This window comes from Chenopodium album, chromosome 11 (genome assembly GCF_948465745.1).
Source record: "Chenopodium album chromosome 11, dcCheAlbu1.1, whole genome shotgun sequence".
NCBI classification, from domain to species: domain Eukaryota; kingdom Viridiplantae; phylum Streptophyta; class Magnoliopsida; order Caryophyllales; family Amaranthaceae; genus Chenopodium; species Chenopodium album.
Genome location: NC_137844.1, coordinates 59,172,475 through 59,191,904, shown reverse-complemented (window position 1 = coordinate 59,191,904; position 19,430 = coordinate 59,172,475). Strand labels below are relative to the sequence as shown.

The 19,430-nt window shown below is 34.3% G+C and overlaps 1 protein-coding gene and 1 long non-coding RNA gene across 3 annotated transcripts; both read right to left on the bottom strand.

The window, feature by feature from the left end:
• Window positions 1-1,085: 1,085 nt before the first annotated feature.
• Window positions 1,086-14,862, bottom strand: LOC145569466 (ATP-dependent DNA helicase Q-like 2). 2 transcript variants are annotated; one of them, XM_081628810.1, is made up of 20 exons: window positions 14,656-14,862; window positions 13,042-13,262; window positions 11,849-11,995; window positions 11,539-11,754; window positions 10,936-11,040; window positions 10,721-10,825; window positions 10,516-10,638; window positions 10,334-10,422; window positions 9,548-9,584; window positions 9,424-9,457; window positions 8,100-8,152; window positions 7,952-8,029; window positions 7,786-7,851; window positions 6,782-6,848; window positions 6,605-6,658; window positions 4,801-4,908; window positions 3,287-3,351; window positions 2,267-2,345; window positions 1,631-1,851; window positions 1,086-1,405 (listed from the first exon to the last, which is right to left on the bottom strand). In XM_081628810.1, exons 1-20 carry the CDS (start codon window positions 14,720-14,722, stop codon window positions 1,220-1,222), a joined length of 2,121 nt encoding a protein of 706 aa, XP_081484936.1. In that variant the 5' UTR covers window positions 14,723-14,862; the 3' UTR covers window positions 1,086-1,219. The 2 variants fall into 2 exon arrangements, with proteins under 2 accessions (XP_081484936.1, XP_081484937.1); XM_081628811.1 differs by lacking the exon at window positions 14,656-14,862 and having other exon boundaries at window positions 11,849-11,943; window positions 13,042-13,159.
• Window positions 14,863-16,156: 1,294 nt separating this feature from the next.
• LOC145569465 (uncharacterized) lies at window positions 16,157-18,980 on the bottom strand. Its single transcript, XR_014096113.1, has 2 exons — window positions 18,706-18,980; window positions 16,157-17,941 (listed from the first exon to the last, which is right to left on the bottom strand). It is a non-coding gene; the product is annotated as an uncharacterized LOC145569465 (long non-coding RNA).
• Between the last annotated feature and the right edge of the window lie 450 nt (window positions 18,981-19,430).

The window sequence follows — 19,430 nt, the reverse complement described above, 5'->3', positions numbered from 1 at the left end:
AATTTTGGAATAAAAGACAGGGTACCCGGTTTCGGAACCGACATATTCCGATTACGAGTAATAAAATTATGAACCTGTTGCAAAAAGTTTCGGCTCCGAATAATAAAATTAGGAACCTGTTACAACAGGTTCCGATTTCGAATAATGGAATTTGTAGAGGGTATTCTATATATTACTAATAAATTGCATGGTTAAGTTCATACTCGTAGATGAGAAAAGATGGACCATGCAATGTGGGTTCACAATTTCACATTAAAGGAATAAAGGCGGCTTTTTTGCATTGAATTTTTAGTGAGCTGTTTAGTACGTGAGATGTCATTTGATTCACAAGAAAAATTAATAACAATATTAATATAATAAATAAATAAAGGAAAAAAATAAAGTTTTTTGGTTGGTTTTTATTTTCAAAAGGCAAATTAGTTAAGTGGCAAAAAAGGCAATCTTGGACTGTTGTTGGAAGTTGGTACCTTTATTATTTATCTGAAAATTACTATAGTAAGGTACATTCCAACCAAAATCTCTAAAGAATATCTGTAGGTCCCATTTTATTTATTCATTCATTTGGGTTTCTTACTTCTACCACTTAATTTTCATAATTCTCTTTTATAAGAAAAGAAATACCTAAAAATATTTGACAATTAAATGCATGGAAAAAGCTTTATTCTTTACACATGTGCTGTAAATATAAATTTTAATTAAGATTAGTTATGAGCTTACGACTTTCCTCTCTATACGAGTTATATTTGTGATTTATACTTGTTCTACTTTGGCTTTTTTTAAAAAACATCTACTTATCCGATACTTAATTTTTGAAAGATGAGTTGAATGGAATAAAATTTTAAAGTGTGGTTTGTCGGAAAATTATATTTTTAGAAAAAAGTGAGTTAATAGTTTAATAAGAAGAAAGGGATGTGAGAGGAGAGTGCATATCAATCCGGCCCATTTAGAGAACCCCTGAATAGAAGGATACCAAGGACTACAATCGACATAAGAAGCTAATGAGTAATGACTACAGTGTACAAGCATAACAGAAACAAAGAAGAAAACAAATACCAGACTAATTTGTTTTCAAATATCAGTTAAAAAATATGGTGAAATTAAGACAAGTAAATAGTGCCTAAAGTCAAAACGGTGCGATTATATTGCAGTAGAAGCAGCATAATCAAACAATATATTACTGATTTATAGTTATATTATCCGTCTCACTAAGCTATATATGTTATTCGTCATCTTCGCTACATTCTATAAGAACAGGAGTTTTTTTCTTAGCCTTTTTTGAAGTTTTATTGTCTTGTTCTTCATTGATGTCAGGGTCAGGATTTCCTGACGCGGAGCAATGTGCAATTTCTTCAAGAATTCTACTTCCATACTTTCCACTTTTCACCTTCCCGATTATCTTTTCCAACTGCAGAGAACACAATATTTGTTCAGACACGTGAAGAATCTAAGTCGTCTTTAAATTGAAAAAACAGCTACTGAAGAATAACATTTACGTAGGCAAAGATTGTATCTGAGCTACTGAAGAGTCGAGCATTCACAGCATTAAACATTTGCAACTTAAAATTGTCTTCACCTGTCCACAAAGAAGTTAAAATTTTGAAAATCAAGGGGTATATATACTGAGACTTGCCTGTTCTATTGAATCTGGTTTTTCAGCAGCTAGCATGCTGATCTGCTGAGTAGATAAAATAGAATGAGGGAATATTCCTCCATGAAGTGAAGCAAGTTCCTTACGCAGCTCATCCAGCCTGAATCCCAAATTGCATGATGCTGATTTACGCTTAGCAGACTTCATAACCCCAGCTTTAATTTCCTTACCACAGTAGATTTGAAGCTTCACAGTTTTCATTCCTGCATAAAGCATTTGAGAAGGAAGCTAAAATTTGAAGCCAAGTAATGAATAAAATGCTTGAAACTGATTACATAACAAAATGTTCGTATCAAGAAAAGACCAAAGATGACAGCATGAACAAAATGATAGAAACTTCTCGAATATCTTATTACTCACTCAGTTCCAATATTAAAAAAAGAGGTACGATTTCAGAGAGATCCCACCTAGAATCAGGTTAGATGGGGAACAAAGAGGCTTATAACCTTAAAGTAATTAACCCTAAAGGCTACAATTGCAAATAATTTGTTCCTGCCACACCATTAAGCCCTTCACTCATACTGAATAAGGTGGACAACAAGCTCGATATATAGCAACTTCCCATCCTAACCACAAAGATCTAGACAGAGAATAATTGTCAGAAGGCAGGAAATTCACCTTGTAAGACTTGTTTTCCCAATGGACCTAATGTCACATAAGCATTTGTTGTGTACGCTGTGTGTTGAAATTCTTCTTTCTGCATACAATTATAAAAAGTGGTTAGTCATATGCCATTTAGATTCTAATTAGCACACTTGAAAGAAAATTGATATCATATCAATTAAGAAAAGTATGGAATAGAAAGGAATAGGTTTATCCGAATCCATAGCTATATTTATATACAGATATTTTTACAACAGTATGTCAGGTGCCAGCCTGCCAGGTTCAATCCTTTTGGGGGAATGTAGACAATAACTTTTACACCAGCTCCTGATTTTGGCTAGAGTTTACTGTGGTATATCCAAAACTTATCACAAGCTTCAAGTCTTTTGCAAAATATAGATTTCCTTATCTCAACCCCAAATCATCATTGTCAAACTTTGTTGCCTCTTAGACTCAAAAGATGGAAGTGTCATCTTTACATACATAATAATCCTCTTAAAGAGAAAACTGTTTAACTTGTAGTCTAGATAGATTTCTTTAAATCTATTTCTTGTAAAATTTTCTGCAGGCCACACAGATTGGGTCTTGTCAGTATGTATTGCAACGATAACATGTTTTGCAAGCAAAATTTTGTAGCAGATGACCATTGATCTACCCATCGACTATGAAATCTAAGAGATACTATGTGAGTGAAAGCTGCAAAATTTTTCAATGATGTCCAAAGAAAATCTGGACAAGACTTATATCCTTTCTTTTGGTAGGTTGACGTTTGGTTCTAATTCTGCTTATCCTTCTCTCCCATCTTTCCATCCAGTCTCAATTTTTCTCTTCCCTCTTTATTTAATCCTAATTTATTTTTAGGGTGAATTAGCTATCCCACAAGGTTTAGGCTGTGGACTATTATATCCATTTTAAAATGAATTACAATGGAGTTGACACAATGTTTCTGAAGCAATGACATATATATCAACTTGATATGCAAATGAGCAAGAGATATCAAAGAAAACCTTAACAGGAAAATTACAGGCTTCTTACCAAAACACGATCTATAATTAGTTGGATGATAAGTTGCTCCATATGATCTCTTTTCAGGTCTGGATCTGGCAAATCAAACCAGCATATTGAAACTTAAAGATGTTTATTGCAATCTTACTTAACCAGGTGCCATAGAACCATGAGATGACAAGCATGCAATTTGAATAGAAAAACTAGAGATCTAAAACCAAAAAAAATCCATAAATTAATGTTTCAATTTACACAAGTATACGACTCACTATAGCTAGGTCAACAACACGAGAGCGCCAACATCTCACAAAATTCACATGTTAAATTCCGAGACTACTTGATAAGCGGAAGGCTTCATAACAGAGCAGTTCCAGGTGTAACATACATATATCGACTCAGTAAGATACAGAATTAATAGCATATCATTACTCGTACCTCACACTGGCTCCTTGCTAAGAATTTACAGTGGTCATTTTATATTTGAAAATGCATTAACACATTCACTAAGAATTGAGAAGCACAAGACATTATATCCATTATATCCCAAAATTGATATATCATCATCACTCTTTCTGCTCCATTAGTAATGGACATGACTAGATTCAAGTTGACACCGAAAGACAATGAGAAAGTGGTTTGGACTGCAATGTCAGAATGCAATTACCATGGGCTACTAACAGTATGAATGTAAAAGTGTCTAGACCTCAATTTTTTATTTATTACTATGTCAAGAGTCAAGACTACTATCTGATAATTTGCGGCTGCCTCTCTCTACTCCTGCTTCTTACTAGGGAACTTATACAGAGTGTTGGGAGAATTTTTATGCATTGGAATAAGAAAGAAAAGCAAGGGACACATAACAGCATACAGCTAAGGTTCTACACTTAAAATCTGAAAGTTAGAAAGACGGACAATCTACATGTAGACCATATTACTAGAGTCCTGAGTTGATACTAAAAAGTGATTAAGTTAATTGCTTTTTCTGAGAAATGAAGTCTAGGGCTCGAAAGTATAAAGACAACAGTAAAATTATTTGTGATGGAACCACCTATGAAAGTCTATGCAAGAAGAAGGAAAGTCCAACATGGTCAAGGAGGAGCAGCAACAGGGAACAATCCAATGCCTCAAGACAACACCAATTGAGATGAAGACAAAACTAATTAAGAATGAAAGAAGGAAAGAAAGCAATTTAGTTTCATTGTTGTTTATTTATGTTTTTCTAAATTAGTTAAGTATCACATGATAGGCCTTAAGGTCACCTTTGACCATTCTAGTATAAGTAGCATGAATTGTGTTAGTAGAAGGTATCCAGAAATTAGAGAGAGAACACATTAGAGATTTGTAGCCTAAAGCAACTGTGAGATTCATAACCTCAAGTTATGCCTATCCCTTGTAATTTCATTCTTGTTTAATCAAATACATCAAGCTTTCAGCCTTAAATACTATTAATTGTGCTTAATTACAATTAGTAGTAGTCAGTCCATAACATTATTACACTAAGCAAACTAAATCATGCTTCCCATGTACATAAGTTTCACACATACCTAAGTCTTTCTGTTTTACTTTCATCTTGTCAACCAATTGCAACATTGTGACTCTCTGATCTTTTTCTTGTATATTTTGTATCAAAGAAATCACAGCTTTTGCATGACCTGCACAAGATTTTCAATTAGAGCACATAAGAGACTATTGCACTTCTTATAAATAATATTTAAACATTACAGAAGATTACAGACTAATCATAATCATGATAATCACAGCTAAAGCCATAATGTACTACTGTCAAGCAATTAGTAGGACATATTCTCCAAGAATCACAAGCTCCAAATAAATTTCAAAAAATGGAAGCACTCAGTAAAGCAGTAAGACGGTTTAAGGCACAAAAGAGAGGGAATATACAAAGAACTGTGACAAAAGAAATTGAATTTTTCTATAAGAGAAAAGTTTACAGAAAAAGAAAAATATTTTTTTATAAGGAAGGAGACGAGTCACCAGGACAAAAAGCTAAACTGTCATGAGAGATAATGAATAGACATGACTGCTTAGTGAATTAACTCTCTCTAAGACCCAGAAAGGTTGGACGTTGAGATGTTTCCCATGTGCCCTTGGTACCCCTTGGGTGGTTGGAAACATCTCCTATGCCACTTAATTATTTATCAACCGGGTAATTACTTCAAGCTCTCAAGGCCTTCTCAAGTCACATATGGTTCAAAGCCTGAAAGCCACCTTCTATGACACCGAGAGGCACCCCCAACAGGTATCAATCAATCAATCAATCAATCAAAGCCTTAATCCCAAAAGTGGGGTCGGCTAACATGAACCAAATATGATTATTCCGTGTAGTCATCAACATAAATCTTTCTCCTCCATCCCTTACGATCCAAAACTTCATCCTCACGTGGGGTAATTAACTTTAAAAAAAAAAGAAAAAAAAAATTCTGAATGTGTTATATCCTTCATTTTGGAGCTAAATACTAATTCTGAACCCAGAAAGTTTGTAGGTTAAAAAATGCTTCCCTTGGGTCTCGTGGGACCACATCATGGCTCTTTAGTGTTTGGGACCATCTACTTCGGCTCTTAACCATCCATCTAACTGGCTTTCGACACACCCCTTCTCATTAGTCCATTATTTGACTGACTAGTAAGCGTTTATAGCTATAAATAACCTCTAGCGACCCTAGGATGCATATCCCAGAACTGCAATTTGCATTAAGTCACCATCTATGCCATGCCATTCCTACTTTAAGTCTTTGGCCATGACTTGTCCCTATAGTATCCTGGCTACTTAATAGATTGTTGTAGAAGAATGTATTCCTACTATCGTGAAAATAATTATGTTAATGTTTAAAAAGAAAATTAGTACTACTCCTATGAATATCTGACTATGGTTGTCAAAGTTTTTCTTTTAATTTGTCTCAAAATTGATATATGATCTAAATAACTTAGCATTGCTAACAAATAAAAGCATCTATATGACTATATCCCGTCATAAGTAATAAGAAAGGTCATTAATGATAATAAGGGCAATTTGTGAATATAATTTCTTTGTTGAATATAAATGAATTCAATCATAACCTCATAGGTCTCTCATTCAGGTCAATCAAAATAGCAAGAAGGTAATATTTGAGTATAGTTACAATGAATTATCTTATTGTGGGTGAGGCGATCAATTTTAAGAAAGTCGGTTATAAGAAATGAAGATAGATTTGTCATTTATTACATGTAATATATGTTTGCCTGGCCCACTGATCTTTTTGTAAGCTTATAAATAAAATATTTTCTTTATATGACAATTTAAGGAAAGAAGCATTTCAGATAAAACAGAAAGATAAGTATCGCAATACATACAGGAGACATCAATGTCTTTGACCTCACTAGAAGATACACAATTGTCACACATCCCTGTGAAAACAACACCAAAGTATTATGAGAACCAATCAGCATCAGCCTAAACTCGGAGTCATTGTAACTCTAGAAATCTCTAGGGAAGCTGAAGATTTAAGAAAGAAAAAATAAAGAATATACCATTGCAATCTAGCAGTGGTTCAGCAAAATGTTTGAAAAATGCAGCTCGCCTGCACCCAGTCCTTGACTGCAAACAAAATTAATTTCTTGAATATAAGAATATCATACACATATACCAACAGCTAAAAACGAAACAATATTGAAAAACAGTTATGGAGCACTTTTTCTTCAATTTAAAAAGAAGAAACAAATGGGCATTGAGTCCTCTGGTCCCCACATAGATATAAAAATATAAGCATCCTTATTTGAGATCCAACCACCTACTATAAATCCTAAATCCAGTCTTTAAATTCATGCTAGCTCAAGGATTCAGACCCGGTTTTGGATTGCTTAAGATCATTCCTAAAGAAGCAAAGAACTGAAACTAGAAACAAAGGGAAGTGTCTACTTGGCTAGTTTGTTTAATGAGGATTCGTATGTTAAATCAACTAAAAGTTACAATTAACATCAAATGAAGAGGGGAATACTTGTAGTGACTCTAGGTCCGGAATCCAGAAATCAGAAACTGGGCCACTTGAAACAAGTACCTGGATATAATTGTGGAAACGTAACCGATTTGAGCTTTGATGTTTTCAGAACATACAGTGGATCTACATTACTATACCAGATCAGGGTCTGATCTGGTGCTGACCACCAGCCTTTTTGTACATCCTAAGGGATGTCATGGAGGTGAAAAAACTATTGCTGTCAAGTACCAATCTATGGTGCAACTTGCTCTTCTAGAAACCATCAAAATACCCATTGAAAAAATATATTTCCTCCTCCCCACCTCATGACCCTTTTTGGTTTTATGTACTATATTTTTTAGTCATATGCATTGCAATTTTCTATAACTTGGCTTCTTCAACTTGTTCAAAGGCATGCACTTCTAACACTGATATATTATTATTTTTATTTTTCAGAACTGGTATGGCCTGGTCAGATACACCCTGTAATCAAATTATTTAATCAACATATTCTTCAATCTGAAAGTCATGCTACTTGATGATATAACAAAACAGTACCTGACAATACCGTACTATGTCATAGAGATTCTGCAGACCGGAGTTCTCATAGAAGACCATTGAACTCTGCCAGAGAAGCAACACACAAAGGAGGGGCAGGGGAGAGTAAATCCTTCAGTCGTGATTAGTAAAATAGATTGACAGATAGGAGACCCAGAAACTTTACCTGCCTAGGCATGTCAGCAGGCCTATAGTAGAGAAGGCATTCCGCAGGAAGTCCATCACGTCCAGCACGTCCACTTTCCTGAAGCCAAGGGACATAAATCACAGCACAAATGTTTGCAGGAGAGCAAATTCGATTTGAAGAAAGAAACCTGGTAATATGTCTCCATAGATTTGCTCAGACTGTGATGAATAACAAACCTGACTGAAAACAACCCAATGTATTAGCACCATAGGCATTTTTGTTAAAAGACAAAGGAGCAAAAAGGGAACAGATTAACGCATATACAAGGTAAAACCAGCATACACCTGTTGCAGACAAGTAAGACTGAAGAATGAAGAAGTGAATGAATAAAGCAAATGCACTGGCAAAATGACAAGGAAATACTAGGGGTTCCTCTCTTACTAAAGCACCCAAGTACAGACAAGCTATTTGATCAGCAAAGATAGGTCCTCTTCAGTCTTCATATGCTCCAACAGTCCAACATAATATATAAGGATGTTATGTGTTAAATCCAATGTACCTTTACTACTCAGAGACCCAAACCATCGATGCCCAAACAAATATAGCATCTCAAAAGCAATATCTCACTCTCACTGCACGATAACAAAAGCTATCTAGAGCCTCCAAAGTGTTGTTGAGCTCCATAGAGCATCCACATATATTTTTGGCATTCATAAAGCACCAAATTGCTTTAATGGATCCCCATAACCAACTACATTGAATATAGCCTTTATTTGGGTTCTCTAGAAGGCTTTTAAGGCTTGGTAGTGCATATGGTCTAAGAACCATCCTTAGACCAACTCTATGTCTTTCCATTGCTTTATGCCAGTTAACCATATGACCCTCCCTATATGGCCCTCATGAAGCTTGGGAGCCACATGATGCCAGAGGGTATCTAATCAGCTTAAGAAGCTTCCTCCATAACCCACTTCAGTTGTGCCCATTCTGCAGCTGCATTGGTGCCATATATGATTTACAATGGCCTCCAATGACCCCTGTAGGCTTCCTCCATAACCTACTCTAACTTTGATATTGGGTCCCAAATGATCCTTCAGAAGTGAATGGTCACCTACAAGATAAGTTAAACCAGGGTTGTTCCAAACCAAGTGTAGTTTATACCATGGTCCAGGTACTTAATTACTGTAAAGTCATAACATCCCTGGTATCTAGTATGACTCCTAAGGATATTAAGTCATTCTTAACATCATCATGTGCCTGCTTAAATTACGTATAAGTTGCCAGAGGGTTTGTTGTGAAAGTAATGAGCGGCTTGATGATACTTCTGAAGTGGAATTTCTAGGAAAGAGTACTACAATATCAAGAAACTGAGTAATAGGGATGGGAATGGGGTGCATACTATTCAGCAATGATTGTCCTCAAGCTTATCAAGAGACAATTAAGAAGGAAGAAGTCAACAACATAAGGAGCACATAGCAGTGTACACATGGTAATATCAATAATTCAATACGAACCATCAGGTTTGTTAATTCCCATGCCAAATGCCACCTGAAAGACACGATCACAGTGAAATAAGGCAGGCATTCACCCGATAGGTATAGATGATAAACAACTGAATTATTTTGGCTAGCATCTTACTGTCCCAACAATGACCTGTAATTTGCCATTGCTCCACCTGCATCGTGATAGAAATACCAACTTAGACTAAAATATGCCAATAATCACCAATTCCAGATCCATCACTTATTCATCAAAAACCATTAAAATAAAGTCTACATATTTAATTAAATCAACCTAGATATCAAGGTTAAAGACACTGTGAAAGTGAAGGGTGATCTAGCATACTCTTATCACACATTTATATTGCATCAATTGATATGTATATACAGAAAAGTGATGAGTCACAGAATGGATCAATGACAAGAAACGAAATAAAGGCAACAATAGTTCTCATTAAAAGGGCAACAAACCCAAAACTAAAAGCCATAAGTAATTAGAATCAGCATCCAAAAAGATAACATATTCTCATGAACAAGAAGCAGCACAACATGTTATGAGTATACAAAATACTTTTTTTAATTGAAAACTATCATAATTTAAAGAAACCGCCATAAACAACAAAGGTAAACAAGACCCACTTAAATCTACCTAAAGCTAGTATCATTACAATGGACTACATGTAAAAAGGTCTGAAAAAATAGGTGTTTTGAAAACAATTTTGAGGTGTTAAGTGGCAAAGGTGACTATATAAAAGGAAGCTGTTAGCGAATCTTACAAAGCTGGTAATGGGGTGACAGTGTACATCAGTTTGTGAGCTGAGATAGTAAAATTTAAAAAATGGAAAGAATAGAAAAGGAAAATTTAACAGGAAAAAAACAGGATTGCTATGCTGCATGATTGATGCATAGAAAATTTAGACCTTACCGCATGTGAACATTTTCACGGTCTCTAACTTCCATATCAGCATGGTAAAAATCAGCTTTAATTCTCTTTTCACGTAATTCCTTTGCAACCTATTTTCCAGAAAAACAGAAAATTGTCAGAAACCAAAAAGGTTATAGTTCACAGTAAACTATCTATTGTGGAAGGTAAGCCGTATAACTGACCTGCTCACATTCTTTCCTAGAGAAGCAGTAAACTATTCCTGATTCATTATTTGGATATGATCCACTGATAAAATCAGCAATTTCATCAACCACCACCTTTCCAACTGATGACTTCTCCCTCACCTGTGCAAGAAAACAGAAATAATCATAGGAAACTCTGGCAGCCAAGCAAATAAGTAAACATAGCACTCATATGTCTACTAACCATATAAAACAAATTTGGCCTGTTCACACTGCTAACAAATGTTACACATTTTTGTATATGCAACATCTCCATCAGATCAAGTTGGACTTTCTTTGTAGCAGTTGCCTGAAAATAATTTGAGAAAAAATCAGGTTAAAAAACATAAAAATTAATATATCGGACACTTGATTCTTTAACAAAAATAACTTGGCAGAAAGAAAAAAAGGGTAGGATACCGTTAAAGCAATAACAGGAACTGTTGGAAATTGAGTCTTCAAAATACCAAGGTTCTTGTAGTCAGGACGGAAATCATGACCCCACTGACTGCAGCAATGTGCCTCCTGCAAAAGAGTGACTTACTGACTTGTGCTAACAAAGCTATAACAAGAATCATTGTATATGGCAGCAATTTAGAATACATCAAACTTATAAGTCCCTACATTTAAAATTAATGAGAGCAGAAAATAATGCAACACAGGGAAAAAAAAATCGAAAACCGAGCATTTAATGACAGATTGACAGCAGAAAAGTTGCATATTCTTGTATATGCCTCAGCAGACGACCGCCATTCAAAAAATATTCTATTTTAAAATAAAGATTTTTTTAATTTTATTTTGAATTTTTTATCTTGAGTCCACCAAGCAAATCACCGTCTTAACTTTATTGAATAGAGAACAATATAAGTTCTTTTTTGGTTAGGAAAGTGGGAGGGAGTTAAGTAAATTGCTGTAGTTCTTTTATATGGATTTATTAATTTGTTTACAGCACCAGGTACAAAGTGATTACCATACATCAAATGAGTTCCTACTCTCAAGGAGGAATTAGCAATTTCAACTCACATCTATTGCTATGAGCGAAAGACGGCCAGCATGGTGGCACTTTTCAAGCTTTGACATAAATCTTTTACTCTTAGATATCTTCTCTGGTGTGACATACAATATCTTGAGGTCTCCTTCATTCTTTTCAAGGGCTTTGTATATGAACTTCTCATCTTCCTTGCTAGTAGTTGAAGTCAACATGTATGCTGGAACACCTAAAGCAGTCAGACCCATCACCTGAAGCAAAAATTCAACATTTTATAGCTAGATTTGTTTGGTGGCAAACCAATGAATGCTTTGCTTCACGCAGCATTAGCATATATGGATATACCTGATCTTGGATTAAAGAAAGCAGAGGACTGACTACAAGGCAAACCCCATCACGAAGTACAGCTGGAAGCTGGTAACAGAGACTTTTGCCACCACCTGCAGCCATAATCACCAAGACATCTCTACCACTCATGACTGCATTTATTATCTAGTAAAATTGAATTTACAGAGTCAGACCATGGCAGAAAAAAAGTAGATTCCTGGATGTAGTTCAACATGGAGAAAAATAAAGTCACGACAATGGAAAAATTCACTGCATAGATTTTATTATAAATAAACTAAAATAAAAGAAAAATGCTGAAAAGCCTAAAATATAGGATTAATCCACCACGACAAGTATTTCAACCCTCAAAATCCCCAAAACATGAAGAGAACATATTACTTACATAGATTTAAATATTTAATACCTTTTTTTGTAACACACCAAAAAATAGCCAATGAAGCAAGAATCTAGATGTTTTTTCCCCTTTTTTATTTTATTTTATTTTTGATGGGGAGGGGAGGGGAGGGTGGTAACCGACTAAGCCTTTGTTGTCGTTATTGTTGTTGTATTCGGCCAGAATAGTATCTGAATTTTGAGGATAAAGACACTGAGCCCAGACTATCAATTCTTTCAACCCAAAACCCATTACTTGACTCTGATGCACACAATATCTCCTAACCAGCAACTGCACACAAATTAAGCTCAACTTCACAGTTTCCCAAAAGACCAGTTGATGTGACATACTGCCCATCAACACTTTCACCACTTCCATGGGCATAAAATGCTGCTCAAGCCAGTCATTACTTTTGAAATTTTAGAAAGATTAAGATTTGAGATGCCTCCCAATGTCATGTACCCTTGTAGACCATCAAATGTCAACCAGAACACATTAATTCAATGCAAGAAAAAAATCATTTGATAGAGAGATCTATCAAACCTCATTTGCTTTGTGAGAATCTATGAAAATAATTTAAACTGGACTTCACAGCCTAGAGACTAAATTCATCATGCTGTTAAGCTAATGGATCCACAACATAAAAAGAGGACTCCAATAAATCGGGAAACCCTAAGGCTCAAGCTAAATAGACCATGCATTATCTCAACCCAATTCAACTTAATTTTGTCGACAAGAAGGCAAAATTTACAACATTACTGATTTTAGAAAACTATGTTTCCTTTAGATTAGACAAACAAGTTGATAACGTATTTACCTCCCGTTGATTTGCACGATATGAAGAAATGCCAAAAATGTTTAGTCGGAGATCCTCAGCCTCAGAATCCCAACCAAAAGACCCTGACCAATCCTCTGGAGCTGTTGAGGCATCATCGTTACGGTGGCTACCTGATGCCTCACAATCTTCAAGGAGTGCCTTTAGTTCAGATTGTCTGGCATACAAATTTTCTTGCTGATCTAGCAGTAGCTTTATTTGATCTGCAGATCCATGCAAAATTATAAACAGGTATTACCATACCAAATTAGATGACTTATACTCAGGTATCCATTTCCTGTTTCAAAGAAGGGTTTTTTTTTTTTTTTTTTTTTTTTTTTTTTTTTTTTTTTATTTTTTATTTTTTATTTTTATTTTTTACTTTTGAATTTGGGTTGTAAATCAACATATATTGACATTCCATATTAAATAAGTAGAGCATACGTAATTGCTATTCTAAGTATTAAGCACTTTCTTATATTTGTGATGTATTAAAAATCAAGGTTTGGACTTGTAAATTGAAGGTGAAAAGTGTTAAGGAGAGAACGGCGACCTTCTGGCAGGCTTAAAGCAACTGATACTGGCAGTTAGAAAAGTTAACTTAACAGAACAGCATTATAAAAGACTGCCAAACAAAAATTTCAAACCACAAGGCCACAAAACAATAGCCCCGATAAGCTAATATTACAAAATACAAATCAAGACCAAGATGGACAAGGATAGACTACAAGAAATTAGACGGAGGAGTCAAATGGGATTTTTTTTCCCCTTTGGGATATACAGCATCACTGCATGAAATTCTGAATTTCTTCTTTTTACATTTTGAAAACAGCTCGATACACTGCTTCGGTCTCTAGCCAGTGCTAAAGGCCTCTCTACGATAAATAAAAACCAAACTTTTCCAAAACCAAATTCTTAAAACAAACTCTAGGAGTCTTCAAACAGTACATCATCATACAAGCAGTTAAATAAGCAACACAATGCCTTTTGTTAGGCCCTTCGTCTTAGGTTACACATACAAAAAACATCATGATTACCCTAGCCATTGTTACTCTCTCCAATTCTTATTATCTGTCCATTTGCACTGTATAAGTCGTCATTTCAAAACCGAATGAGATACTACTCATCAGACTTTAAATAACAATGCGATAACTAACAAATCCTTAAAGTATACTTAATATTAATATTAGAACTTGGCTCTTAATGCTGCTCTTTGTTATTTACATGTTACAGTTCTCGGAATAAGTCCATATACATAAACACATCAAATGAGCTAAATTTCGAAATATAGAAATCATATCATACCCCAATTATTTAATGGGTGCTTCAAAAATGTTGATTTTTACACTATTTGCAAACAATTGTACACACAGAAAAACCAGACCCCAAAAAACTAATTTCTATCAATTATCTAAGCTCCATATACCCAAAAATCATCGTCTTCCTCAACTAAAATGTATTCTTTCTTCACATTTTCTGGTTACGCAAAATTTGCCATGAAAGATGGAAATATTAATATAAAAATATACCCAAATACTAATACTAGATTACCCATAAATAAAATGCAAGATTATACTGCAATTTAAAACCTGAAAAATTAACAAGAAAAGAAAAAACCTTGAACATCTTGAAGCTCGGCTTCCACATTCAGCAGCTCTTCCAGAACTTCATTGGTGCAGTCCATTTCCCAGAATTTTCCCTCTTCGTGTATGTAAAATTTGTATTTCAACAAATTTGTACTTTTCAATCAATTAAATTAACCCCCAGAAATTGTAATTGAAGAGACTACTGCCCAATTAAATTTGCGAATTAATTGAAAACTGGAGAAAATGTCCTTGTTATTTATCGGTATCAATACTTTAGGCCTTTGGGTTGCTCGAATATATACTATGAGTTAAAAAGGCCTACAACCATTAGCCCATTTTTTTCTTTTAAGATAAAATTGACTTTTTTTAATAGTTGGTCTTAAATTGACTTTTTTTTTCCAAAAATAGTTGGTCTAGTATAAATAACCAATTCGTGGCTGTTGAGTTGATGTGTAAGTTTGTTTAAGGTAAGAGCAAGTTTAGTCCCAAATTTTAAAATTTGGATATGACATAATGTTTGGTGGTTGCCACTGAAAATGATGTCATCAAATTCTTATTAAGACTCACTAAGACTTGTCCAAATTTATCACTAAGACTCAAATACATGACAATTTTTTTTTTAATCTCTTTATGTAGAAAGTGTAAAAAAAAAAAAAAAAAAAAAAAAAAAAAAAAAAAAAAGAATAATACAAATAAAATTGAGGTAGGTCCTAATCTCAAGTCTTAAGTTGAGTCTTGGAACTTCAAAACTCAATTTGAGACTTGCTTGGTCTTATGACTCAACATGATGATATCACCCCAAATCTTAAGATTTGGGGCTAAACTTGCTCTAATAGTATTGATGTACTGGTGATTATATTGGGATAAACTTTTTGACCCGAATTATAAATCATAACACACTTTGTTTATTAATTCATATCTCCCATGATCCCACATATATAATCAAATGTACAAATTGAAATAACAGATCTAGATGGATTCGAACCACCAACCTCCCAAACATAATTTGGGCGCTCTTTCCATTTAGAGCTTATAGATCATGATGCACCTAACATATTATGAAATTCTAACCAAGGCCTGGGCATCATGCCTTTTCTCATAACAACACTATACCCTAGCTCAAAAATAAAAAAATAAAAAAAAAAATAAAAAAAAAATGAAAAAAAAAAAAACATTGCGGGCTAAAATCATATCACATTATAATTTACTATAACCACACAACAATCAAACTGATTGCGATGAGCATCATCTTCTACTCCCAGGAAGTGTAGCACAAAGGAACTACAAATTTAATAATTATTCGAGTAATTAAAAAAAAAAAAAAACTAAGGACAAACTTGAGCAAATTCTAATCTATTAATCATATTATTAAATTGAATAATAAATATATGTAAGACTGGGAAAACACATCTTTGAGAAATAGTCATTATAAGCAATCAATCAAGGAACTATTATTAATAGGTGCACATCTCACTCTGACAACAAGTTTTCAGCGTTGAACATTGAAGTTGTGACATTGGCAAAACACATCAAGCATCAACGATCAATAATTCAAATATTCTTGATTGCTTTGGCGGTACATATTTGATAGTGCCTCATTGCTAGGCGAACCATCCACGAAAATCTAACAAACAGCTAACAGTTAAACTTGTGCCGGTGAGATCCTTGGAATCAGAACAGAACAGCACCTTGTCCACATAGCGTAGAGTATCAACAGTCTGGCACCAAGAATGTCCAAAACCTGTAGAAGAACTTCTAATACAAAAGTGTACAAAGAGAATGATATAATTTCTATTACACCACTAACTCCAAACACAATTCAACACTATTGTTCTCAGTTAACAGTAATGTAAAATGCAAACACAAGCAACAAAGAGCAGAATTAAAAAAAGGAATTAAAAAATTGCTCGCTGGTAATAGATTGTTTAAATTAATTTGAGCATCAACATGCCTGTACAGAATGCATAATAAATAAACTTAGACTTTACTTAAAGGATTACGGTGGCATGAAGCTGTTAAACTAAATATTTACATGGTTGAGAGATTGCCAAATAACCCCAACCAATATGGTTTTCAAAAATTATAATCTGTATGGGGCAACTTACACATATATGATGGTTGGTGCAGTGTCCACATATGAGGATTGGTGCAGCGCACACATAAACGAGGATTGGTACAGCATACAATCCAGTGGAATATACGACCTATCTGTGCAGCTGACAAGTAGTAATCAGATCTATTTTGCAACAACCCTCTACAAATTGCTTGGAAGTTGCTGAATCAGAGTAGCTTATTCAAGAACATAATTACCTATTCTTTTGATAAATATATATGCAATAAAACAGGGAACTGTATGTAGCTTTCCACATGATGATAAAGAAAGTTAACCTAAAGTTCATGAAGAATGTTTTATATGAATAAGTCAATGAAGAGATGTTCTACATGCTCAACATTCTGAATATAAATTAAGTTCTAAATAAGCAGAATTTCTCAATACTCCGTAAAAGACAATTGTAGAGTCCTAATTTAGAAAGATTCAAAAAGCAGGGCTCTGTTCATGCAAAAAAATTCGAAGGCAACAATTGTAAGACAGCCTTGATGTCAAGGGACTAGTGAAGAATAATGACACAACCTTAACCTTCGCAGATAATATTGCAATCTAAATAGTACGAGTAATAAAAGAGGGAAATTGGAAAGGATTTTTGATAAATATAGAATTTGATAAATATACCTTGGCAAAATTGGATCTTGGCCAAATATGTTGTCCAACGAAATCATTTGAAGTTGATTTGTTCGATGTTGGAGCAATAGCAGTGGAGCTTGATGATTCAAGCGCATAGGGGTGCAGGGAAAGGGAGACAAATAAAGAAAAACAGACACAACACACGCACACACGGTTGGGAGAGCCGGGAAAAACCCCATGCCATCTCCCAACAAAACCACAAAAAAAGATCTTTTATTAAGATTGATGACCTGCCAAGCAAGCGCACCCGACATGGCAAAGGTCGACTAACAAGACCAATTCACCAAAACAAGGAAAACACTCCATTCTCCCCAACAACACCACCATACGAACTAATACTACTACTTTCCATCCACAGAACATTAAACTCACCAATACCACATGTATTGAGAGTAATTTATCACAACTGTGAAGTACATATTATATGAACACACCATAAAATTGGGAGAGCCAAACCGCAACGCAGCCATCTTCCTATTCTATCCAGCCCTATCAGCCTGCTGAACCGTGCAGAACATCTGACAATCAATCAGGACCAAACCACTAGTCCACACGTCAGAGCACTGCAAAAGTCCTGGTTCCAACAAGCGATATAGCAAAATTAAATCGATTGTATGATTTTCAAATTCAACACGCTCAAGCTAAACAAGTAAATTCTTCTAACCGAACAATCAAAGATGAATCATTTTTACAAGTTCGTCTAATCAAACCATCAAAGATATATCATGTTTATAAATTCGACTAGCCGAACAATCAAAGATGAATCAAGCTTCTTGAACCGCATGAAATCAATTTCATACACGAACTTTAAATTTCAATTTCAAACCTATAAAGATTAAATTTAATATTAATCACATGGCAATAAAGACAGATATAATCAATAGAACGAAAATAATAGCCAATTTCACAGTTTTCCAACAATAGAGGCAGATTTATGCAGCAACCAAAATCTTGAAATAATTGCGATGTAATCACATAAATTCACATAGATATATTCAATCCAAACAGAAAAATTCACTTAAATTGACAGAAATATTCGTAAATTTCATTTAAATTAAACGAAAGAAATAATGTAAAAATCGAACTATTAAGCAATTTTCTCCATCAAAAATTTAATGATCTTGAAATTCAGCGATCTTATTTTAAATTGATATGATAGAATAACAATAATCAAACAGATAAATCGATATTCGAATCAAATTCAAATCTCCTACGACAAACGAATCATAAAATTCGATCAAAATCAAGCAAAAACGCCGATAAATTTCAAGAAATCATAATTTCTGCGTCTAAATCATAATTGAATTGAATAAATACGATCGGATAGTAACTTAATACCTCGTAATCAATCAAATCTGCAAAAAAGAAGAATTATCGCGAATCAAATAAACCATTGAACAAATAATCAATGAATTTGAAGAACGAATAATTGATTGATTCGAAGAACAAAGAATTGTTTGGAGAAATCTGATCGAAGAGAAGAAGACATGGTTAAGAGGAGAGAGAAAAGGAATCAGAAATCAGAAAACAGGTAAAAGTATCAGATATATATAGTGGATCAGGAAAAGTAATGGACGGTTGAGATTGCATGGTTAATTGGATGATCGGACGGTTGTGCGTGCAGTTAGTTGCTTAGAAGGACTTGGTATTATAAGTTTGGCGGAAAAAGGGGTCTATTAAGTACTTCCTCTGCTTTTTAATACTTGTAATACATTTTTTATCACGCTTATTGATGAGGTAATTAAATTAGATAAACGAATGAATTAAGGTATGAAATTTAAACCCTAGCAACTTAACCCTTTTATTCTTATAGGTGTTAAAATTTTGTAATTTAATTTATCCGTTTCCCTAATCTAATATATTCCTTAACATGCGTGCCAAAAAGGTGTGTTGCAACTAAATAAAAACGGAAGAAGTATTAATAGAGTGTATAGAGTTTGGCGGTTGAATTAGGCCACGTCATTTTTTTTTTTTTGACAATATAGGCCACGTCATTAAGGCCCAAATAGTATTAGGTGGTAGGTAAACACAATTTCTATATTCTTAATTTATTTTAAAGAATC

Bases quoted from the DNA above. Each gene is read 5' to 3' on its own strand.
- LOC145569466 (XM_081628810.1), bottom strand. From the start codon at position 14,722: ATGGACTGCACCAATGAAGTTCTGGAAGAGCTGCTGAATGTGGAAGCC. The intron at 13,263-14,655 runs GTTTTTTCTTTT...ATGGATCTGCAG, and splicing joins CGAGCTTCAAGATGTTCAAG to ATCAAATAAAGCTACTGCTA. The intron at 4,909-6,604 runs GTATGTATTGCG...AATCTTGTGCAG, and splicing joins CAAAGACATTGATGTCTCCT to GTCATGCAAAAGCTGTGATT.